This window comes from Hipposideros armiger, unplaced genomic scaffold (assembly GCF_001890085.2).
Source record: "Hipposideros armiger isolate ML-2016 unplaced genomic scaffold, ASM189008v1 scaffold_205, whole genome shotgun sequence".
Classification (NCBI taxonomy): domain Eukaryota; kingdom Metazoa; phylum Chordata; class Mammalia; order Chiroptera; family Hipposideridae; genus Hipposideros; species Hipposideros armiger.
In genome coordinates, this window is record NW_017731555.1 from 1637089 (window position 1) to 1646861 (window position 9773).

Below are 9773 nucleotides of genomic sequence, written 5' to 3' on the forward strand. Positions count from 1 at the left end.
GGGGCGGGTGGGGGAGGGGAAGGGGACTCGGTCCGGGCTTTCGGAATAATTTCGCCTCGGCCCGCGGGCCCCCTCCCTCTCCTCCACCCGCCTTCCTCCCCACCCCCACCCCCCCGCGCTGTGCCTGCAGCTCCCGAAAAGCCTGTGAAACAAGAGGAAATGGCTGCCTTGGACGTGGACAGCGGCGGCGGCCACGGCGAGTATCTGCAGCAGCAGCAGCACGGAAACGGCGCGGTGGCGGTGGCGGCGGCGGCGGCGGCCCAGGTGAGGAGCGGCTGAGCCCCGGCCCGGCTCCCCCCTCGCGTCGCTTTCTCCTCCCCTCGCCTCTCCCCTCCCTCCGCCTTTGTGTGTGTGAGTGTGTGTGTGTGTGTGTGAATGAGTGTGAGTGTGTGTGTGAGTGTGAGTGTGTGCGCGCGCGCGCGCGCCCTCCCGGGGGTGGGTTCCGGGCGGAAGGTGGAGGCCCGGCGCGCAGCCCGCCGCCCGCCTTCCCGCGGACGGTGGAGCTGGTGTGCGTGCAAGCGGGAGGACGCGAGCCGGACTCGAGGAGGAAGACGAGGAGGAGGTGGAGAGCGCGGGCTGGCGCTCGCCTGGGCGCAGCCTGCGAGGACCGAGTCGCACTTCCTGTGCGAGCGGCAGCCCGGCCCTAACCGCCACCCCCTCCCCCCTGTCTCCCTCTCTGAACCCGCCCATCGGGGGTAGGACACTCAGCCGTCACCGCTCGCTCTGCTGGCCGCTACCTGCAGCAAGATAGGGCCGCCATCGCCGGGCGACGACGAGGAGGAGGTGGCCACCGCAGCCGGGGCCCCCGCCGCTGGAGCGGTAAGTCTCGCGCGCGCGGCCCGCCCCCGCCGAGGCCCAGCGCCCGCCATCCCGGCCCTGCAGCGCGCCGGCCCAAGAGGCCTCCCGGGCGCCCGCGCCTTCCCCGATTCGTACGGATCGCGCAGCCGGGGCGCCCTTTCCTGCTCATTCACATGCCTGTTTAGATTAGGAGCCAGTCCAGGCTTTCTCTAAATTGTCATTGCGGAACCTCGATCCAAATTCACTACAAAATGAAGTCTGGGAGGATGGGGGTAGAGGGCTCCAAAATGGATGTTTGAGCAATTCATATCACTGTTGAAAACTCCTTCGCTGGAACAGTACAAAATTTTCAAGCACAGCCTATCGGCCATGGATAGTATCAACTACAGAGGCAGTGACTTTAGTTTTAGTGTTTTTGAACCTGGAGCTTTTTTTGCTGGAAGTTACTAGATCTTACTGATTTAAACGGTAAATCGTTAAAAGGAGTGGTTTACTCTTTGAATTATTTTGTATGCAGGCGCGGGCACTTTTTGAATGCTTTTTCAACGGCCATTCTGAATTGTTGAATTTCAGTTTTTGCAGACTCCTTAATTTTGCAATAATTTTTCATAAGTGGAGTAAGTGAAACGTTTAATTAGCGACCGTTGAAATCGGTGAAGTTACTTAGATAATACTTTGGCTTTTAAAATTGAGTATGAATACCAGTGTTAGAAGTAAAGTAATGTATGGAATTGGCAGAGCTATATTTTCATTTTATTATGATTGCTGGTTTGATAGGATGGGTGGGATTCTTTCTGTAGTGTTTTTAGTGTGCCTAGGGCAGGGGGAGGAGCTGGCCTGTGTTATGTGAGGGCTTAATAGATGATCTAGGAACAGTTTTTAGGACTGTTACTTGTAAATTTTTATATTTGTTTGAATCGATATTGCATTAGTTTAACATGTAGATGTGTTTACTTATTACAATAATTGAAACCTTTCCCCATTCCTTTTTTTGAGGTGGATTATAGGAATTGATTTGTGTATTGATATTTTGAATAGTCACTATAGACAAAAAAGTTTGGTCAATTTTGATTTGATATAGTATGCAGGAAATTGTTAGTATATCTAGGCATTAAAAGTGAAGCTAAAGTTAAACGATATTGTTACATGTTATATTTGTAATTTTAGTGCTTCGAATTATACTGTAGAGGGATGTGAATGATTTTAGTATCTTAAAAGTATGATTTTAGGTTTCGTAAGCAGATTAAAATGTAAAAGCATAAAATTATGTTTGTGTGAGGCATTGCTGCTTTTAAACTACTTATGGATTGGTATGGTAAGCCTTTTTTATGAACTATATATCTCTCTAGCCTCCCAATGCCAAAACAAATTGAAACCACGGCGTAAGTAATATTGCAAAACAGGTTGTTTCCATTTACCTTTTTAATATTTTTCAACTAGAACAAAAACTTGTTGTAACTGCAACTTACCAAGTTTAGGTATCAGCTCACACTGATGGGGGGAGGGGAGAAGTGAAAGAGGAAGTTATGGGTGAAAAACATGTGTATGTACATGTATATGAGAATCTCAGCTCCAGGAATGGAATATTACCTCCAACTTTAGCCAGATATCATGTGTAGGAAAGTTATTTCCATGCCTCTTCCCATCCTCCTCTGAACTACCAAATCTCTATTGGAAGAATTTTATATTTACAGAAAAGTTGCAGAGCTAGAACTGAGAGTTACTTTATACCCTTCACCCAGCTTCCCCTAATGTTAATATAACCACGGTACGTTTTTCAAAATTGGGAAATTAACAGCGTTACAGTGTTATTAACTACAGACTTGATTCTAATTTCACCAGTTTTTCCATTAATACTCATTTTCTGTTCCAGGATCCAATCCAGGCTACCACATTGCATATAGTAGTGTTGTGTTTAAAATCAAGTGAAATACACACAATTCAACTTTATGCCAGTTTAGTTTGGTATTTTAAGATTAAAAGGTCATTGAAAAGCCATATAGCAAATATTTTGAGTTTAGAATTTGTTATAATTTGATATGGGTTCATCCTGGATCCTGGCCAAGAATGTTTGGTTACCCTCAGTACAGTATTGAATAGTTCTAATCACAAGGCAGTCTCACCTCTGTTGCCCTATAACATGGACTCCCAAGGTTGGTTTGATGGCAGGGCTCTTTTGTATTTTATTATTAATAATAAAGTTGTATAGTTATTTTTTGTGATAAATCAGGAAATGGAATAAAGTAGACCTTGATGCATTATTAACTTTTTTACCTTTTTACCTTTTTACCTTTGTGTGAAGTTGTGGATTATGAACCTATTTAATTTGTACTGTAGTGTAATAAACTGCACAAGTAAATATGAAAATCATTGCCCGATAGTCAGTTTAGGTTGTAAATTTAGTGTTCCTTAATTTAGTTTATAAATGTTGGTGAGATAAAACATGAATAAGGAATAATTTATTTTTTTAAAAAAGGTTATTTTTTACTCTTACTTAAAATAAGATATACACTGTCATTGTAATGAGTTCTTTGGGTAATTGTTTTTATTTGAAGTGTGTTTGAGGTCTTGACTGTTCATTGAAGATTTTAAGAAACTTGAGTACATTGCCAAGAATGGTTTTTAGTTTATTTCTACCTACCTAGCTTCACACTTGTTCTTGTTTCCAGTTACACTCCTTGCCTGCTTTTGGCTTTTGTAAAGCCATTTGTGGGAATTGAGAAATTAATATCCTTTTAAAGAGCTATGCAATAAGTGGTATGAATTCCCTCCCCTCCCCCATCCACAGATATTATCTGAGAAGACCACCTCTTTTTTTCTTTCCTCTCACCCCTCCCAAGGCCTCCCCCCCCATTTTTATGCCTGGTTGTAGTGAATACCCTTGTAATGAATTGCTATAGCAACTTCCAGGGCTCTCTTGGTTGTGGTCCTTTTCACTGTGTGATTGTGTTTATATGCAGAGGGAGACTTAGAGTACCTTCAGTTACAACTTTTTACAGTAACGCCAATTTCCATGTTAAATGGTATTTTGCTTAGTTGTCCAGTGAGAATATTAGAGTTAATGAGAGAAACTGGTGGGTTTTTCTTTCAGTGTGAAGCTTATGTAGAGGATTATCTTGAACCTATACCAAATTCTTAGTTTTTGCCTGGGTTATGTGTTTTTATGTCTGTTTTCCTTTTGTTTGTACAGTGTTTCCAAATTGCCTAACAGCAAACATTTTTACAACTCTTTTTGGTCTCAGGTGATTTTCTAATTTATCCCTTTCCCATTTTGTATTTAGTGTACTTTATCTCTTTTAGTGGCATGCTGCTGGTGAATTTTCTTTTACAAATGAATGGACTTAGTAGGCTTTGTTATTTGAAATATTTGGGACTTATTATGGAATTATGGAAATCAGTAGGTTTAAAATTGGTGTAGAGTTTTTCATAAAAGACTCATCTCAAGGTTAATTTTATTGATCCATTCTATCATTCTTTTTGCAATGATTTTAAAGTAAAACAACCTTTAACTATTCATTCAATTAACTGTTTACTGATCTCTGTGCCAGGAATTGTGCTAGGCATCTAATGGATTTTTTCAATTTGTACTTATAATCTTAGTAATCATAATGATACCTTAGGATTGTATAGTGCTATGTAGTTTATAAAGCTTAACACTTCTGGTTTTTATAACCCTGCAAGGTAACATAAGCAAATTGAATGCTGTTCTAAATCACACACAATTCTACAGTTCTAGCTAGGATCAGAACTCAGTTCTGAGAATTCTTTTCTTTCTAGTGTAATATAATTCCCTTTCCCCAAGCATAGTCTTAGCTTAAATCAGAAGTCTAGTAGTTTTGTGATTGTGTTTTCCTCCTTTTATTAAAAAAAATTAACACAGTAAATCTTTTAAAACTGTAAATTTATTTCATTAAAGAGAAATCTTTTTTTATGGCCTGGTTTTTTCCCCCCCTTAAATTATCTCTTGCTGTTCCCTGTCCCCCCTCCGCCAGGCTTGTGTCTCATAAATATTGTTTGTATATGCTTTTCACCTTAGGTTTATTAAAAAAAGTTCAAATGCATCATTTTGTCCTAGGATTTCCTTTCAATTAATGACCTGCATTGTTGGAAAAAGTGGTACTACAGTTTATTTTTATTTAGTTTCTGGAGAGGGAGGGGCATGCTTGGGTGGTATTGACTCAGACTTGTCATTTGAATAGTTGTATTTATTTTCAAGGAATTTCTTGATTAGAAAACTGTTCACCAATGGTTGAATATGTCTTTATTACTATTTTGTAAAAAAAACCCCAAAAAACCTTAGATGCCATAAACTGACCTTTTTTTAAGATAAAAAAGGGACAAAATGCCAGTATTGTAAAACTAATTTGTATCTGAGACACTATTCTTTGATGTAAGTGGAATAATTGTAAATTTAATGCTGGTCAGAAAAAAATTCAACAGTTGATTCTTTAAAGGTGATCAGTAACCTTAAGAAGATAAGGATTAGATTTTAGACATTATACTTTACTGTAGATTTCAGTATAAAGTATAGATTTAAATGTCTTTATTTAAAATGCGAAGAGACTGAAATGAAGCATGAATTGTTACTCTAATATTGGGAAAGATGATTTAGGCTTGTAATTTCCATACCAGCTAGAAGTTGAAGAATGAGACCTGACTTCAGTGTCCAGTGCTTCATTTTAATAATTATGTTTGATAAGTTTAAAAGATTGTATTTAAAGTATTATTTTAGTTCAGACTTAGATTTTTTTTACGGGGTCCCGTAGTTTCCCTGCCTTTAGTCTCTTTCTCCTTTCTTTCAGTCTCCTTCACTGGGCCTTAGTTTATCTTTATAAAGCACAGATCTCATTGCACCACTCACTTGCTTAAAAACCTTTTATAGCTTCATTCACTATCTGCAGGATAAAGTCCAAACTCCTTAGCAGGATCTACAAAGCCATTTACTACACACACAGATAAAAATGTCTATAGTTTTTTGTTCACCATTACTTGATGAATAGGAGCTTTTTCTGGATCCTCTCTTAAATACCAATTACATATTAATTTTTAGAGTTTCTTTTTGTCTGTGACTTTATTGTTTCTATACCTTTATTAATGCCTCTATTTCCTAATTGCCCACAGTGAAATCTTAAATTTTATTATAAGATTATTTTGAATATCTCCTATTTGAAATCTTTTTTTCCCCAGTCATCTATGTTCCCAATAGGGTTTTGATCATATGGCTAGTGTACACCACTATTCACATAGTAGCAGCATGTATGCGTGTGTCTGCTTGGATAGATTGTGAACTATTTGTCGAGAAAGATGTATCTCATGGGCTTATTCAGTGTGCTTATTTCATATTGGCAGATATGTGCAGATATTTTTTGAGTCATTAATATAATACTGTGGTTTATCCATTGAAATATATACTTTTAAACTGTGCATCTACATGAAAATTAGGTAGTGAGTTTCTTTAAGAAACTTTTAAGATCTCCTGGTTCTACAATATTGATATTAAAAATGTGGAATGGTTTATGTTGAGAGAACAGCATTTGTCCTAACCTTCTTCTATGGTCACAGACTCCTTTTGAGAATATGATGAACCCCCCCCCCCCCCCCCCCCCCCCAGTCCCAATTGCACTTTCTCAAAAAGTTGAAACACTAGTTTTAGAGGATTCAAAGATCCTTTGAAGCCCAGGCGTGGGTCCTAGGTTGAGAATGCATGGCTAGATATGCATATGCTCTCATTGTCTACTGATACCTGGAGTTTGAGGAAATCACATGTAGCTCAAGAAGGAAGTGGGATCGGAATGTTTTTATTTTGATGGTATGTCATTAATATAGGGTCGCATTTCCCATGTCTTTACCCCTGATTTTAGTAGGAAACAAGTATGGTGTAGTATTTGAGGGTCTGGGTTCTAGAGTTAGACTTGGCCTAGTTTTAAGCCTTGTGTTGAAATTGGATATCTGTGATTTTTGTCTCTCAGTTTTCTCATCTGTGAAATGGGGATAATAGCAATACCTACCTCATAGGATTGTTGTAAGGAGTAGTTGATAAAATTTTATAAACCCTTACCATCGTACTTGGCATATAAAAGAATAGTTTAAATGTTAGACATTGCTGTTATTATTGCCTTTAAAAAAAATCTATTCTTTGACATTGACATACAGGATTTTATTACTTTTTGCTTTCTTACGTTGGTATTTTTCCAGTCTTGCTTAATCTATAAAATATGGCGATACCTCAGATTCTAGCAGGTAACAGAATGCAAAATGTATATACCTGGCACTCTACCACAAACTTAAGTAGAATAGTAGGTAAAGCCACAGTCTGTATCCTCTAGCTTTTAGATTGTAGAAAAACTTTCCAGACTTTGCCATGTGGTCACAGGCCATAACATTTTGTCATTAAGTTTTTAAAATTAGTTCATGGGAAAAGTAAATGGAATAGCTCTAACCGTGAGTTTACTCTGGAGTACATTAATACATGCCATAGAGGAGTAGCTTTAATTGTTTGATTTAAGGTTTGTACCAATAATACACAAATCTCATTTTTTTAATTCAGATGACTTGATAACACTACACTAATAATGGTTTTTTTTCCCCTCAAGTATAACGCACCTGATTTTAGTGATACATTTTTAGTGTATAGTATACTTTATGAAGTCTCTTCAGTATTTGAGGTATGTTTGTTTTGAGCTATCCATAATCTTTTCTAGCCACTTCTACTTTATTTTTAATTGTATAGCATTAGAGACCATAGATGAGGGATTAGAAAATCAATTTGTGGTCATAAAACAGACTTATGATTGAAGTTTTTTTTCCTGCTCAAATAGCACGTGTTATCTTTGCAATAACAAAATTGGAAATGTAGGATTCATATCAGTTTTTAGAGTTTTTTGAGGATGGTTTAAATATACCACAAATACATACTATAACATTTTTTGTTTTCTTCATCCAGACAGGTGATTTGGCTTCTGCACAGTTAGGAGGAGCACCAAATCGATGGGAAGTTCTGTCAGCCACACCTACAACAATAAAAGATGAAGCTGGTAATCTAGTACAGATTCCAACTGCTGCTACTTCGAGTGGGCAGTATGTTCTTCCCCTTCAGAATCTGCAGAATCAGCAAATATTTTCAGTTGCACCAGGATCAGATTCATCAAATGGTACAGTGTCCAGTGTTCAATATCAAGTAATACCACAGATTCAGGCAACAGATGGTCAGCAGGTTCAGATTGGTTTCACAGGCTCTTCAGATAATGGAAGTATAAATCAAGAAAGTGGTCAAATTCAGATCATTCCTGGCTCTAATCAAACCTTGCTTGCCTCTGGAACACCTCCTGCTAACATCCAGAATCTCATACCACAGACTGGTCAAGTCCAGGTTCAGGGAGTTGCAATTGGTGGTTCGTCTTTTCCTGGCCAAACCCAAGTAGTTGCTAATGTGCCTCTTGGTCTGCCAGGAAATATTACCTTTGTACCAATCAATAGTGTTGATCTAGATTCTTTGGGACTCGCGGGCAGTTCTCAGACAATGACTGCAGGCATTAATGCCGATGGACATTTGATAAACACAGGACAAGCTATGGATAGTTCAGACAATTCAGAAAGGACTGGTGAGCGGGTTTCTCCTGATATTAATGAAACTAATACTGATACAGATTTATTTGTGCCAACGTCCTCTTCATCACAGTTGCCTGTTACTATAGACAGTACAGGTATATTACAACAAAACACAAATAACTTGACTACTTCTAGTGGGCAAGTCCATTCTTCAGATCTTCAGGGAAATTATATCCAGTCGCCTGTTTCTGAAGAGACACAGGCTCAGAATATTCAGGTTTCTACAGCACAGCCTGTTGTACAACATCTACAACTTCAAGAGTCTCAACAGCCAACCAGTCAAGCCCAAATTGTGCAAGGTATTACACCACAGACAATCCATGGTGTGCAAACCAGTGGTCAAAATATATCACAACAGGCTTTGCAAAATCTTCAGTTGCAGCTGAATCCTGGAACCTTTTTAATTCAGGCACAGACAGTGACCCCTTCTGGACAAATAACTTGGCAAACATTTCAAGTACAGGGGGTCCAGAACTTGCAGAATTTGCAAATACAGAATACTGCTGCCCAACAAATAACTTTGACGCCTGTTCAGACACTCACGCTTGGTCAAGTTGCAGCAGGTGGAGCCTTGACTTCAACTCCAGTTAGTCTAAGCACTGGTCAGTTGCCAAATCTACAGACAGTTACAGTGAATTCTATAGATTCTACTGGTATACAGCTACACCCAGGAGAGAATGCTGACAGTCCTGCAGGTGAGTCTTAAAGTCATGACATACCATAGAGAAGTTCAGGGATTTGTTAATACATAGGGAAATTTTTTTGTTTTAGGTGTTTATCAGTATCTAGCTATCTTTAAAGACCTGTTTGTATGAAAAGTAGACATCAAAGTGTCTTCCAAATTGTTCTTCATTGAAAGTTTGTAGTTTTTGAAATCAAGGAATCATTTCTCCATTATGCCAATTACATTTGTAGTTTTTCCTTACTCAGTTTATATTTGTTTTTACATCTGATTGGTATTGTGAAACATTACAAAATTTTTATTTGGCAGGTAAGGTGTCTTGGTCATCCTTGGTGTGATGTAAGTTAATTTTACATTGTATTTGGTTGGGGAATCTGGTTGGCATAGTAAAAACATGATACTGAAGACTATACTGTCTCAGCCAGTGAGTGCCTAGCTGTGTGATTTTGGCCAAGTTACTTTTTTTCATTACAAACTCAGTTTCCTCATCATGTAAAATGTTTGGACTAGGTAACTATATGTACAGTAACTTCCAGACATAAAAGTCTTTCATTTTGTGATAGCTTGTTCTTTTTTTTTTTTTTTTTTTTATTTATTGCGGTGACATAGGTTATTAGAATTATATAGGTTTCAAGTGTACATTTCTATAGCACATCATCTATATGTTGCATTGTGTGTTCACCAC

At 38.7% G+C, this 9773-nt stretch overlaps 1 protein-coding gene across 3 annotated transcripts in view; it reads left to right on the forward strand.

The window, feature by feature from the left end:
- SP3 (Sp3 transcription factor) overlaps nucleotides 1–9773 on the forward strand; it is a 61488-nt gene that overhangs the window by 1276 nt on the left and 50439 nt on the right. The window contains exons 2-4 of one of the 3 annotated variants that reach the window (XM_019653716.1): nucleotides 131–264; nucleotides 700–819; nucleotides 7742–9101. In XM_019653716.1, the coding sequence (XP_019509261.1) occupies nucleotides 131–264; nucleotides 700–819; nucleotides 7742–9101 (1614 nt within the window). Of the gene's footprint in view, nucleotides 1–130; nucleotides 265–699; nucleotides 820–6588; nucleotides 6608–7741; nucleotides 9102–9773 lie in introns of those variants that run through there. The other 2 variants (XM_019653717.1, XM_019653718.1) reach the window with 2 other exon arrangements.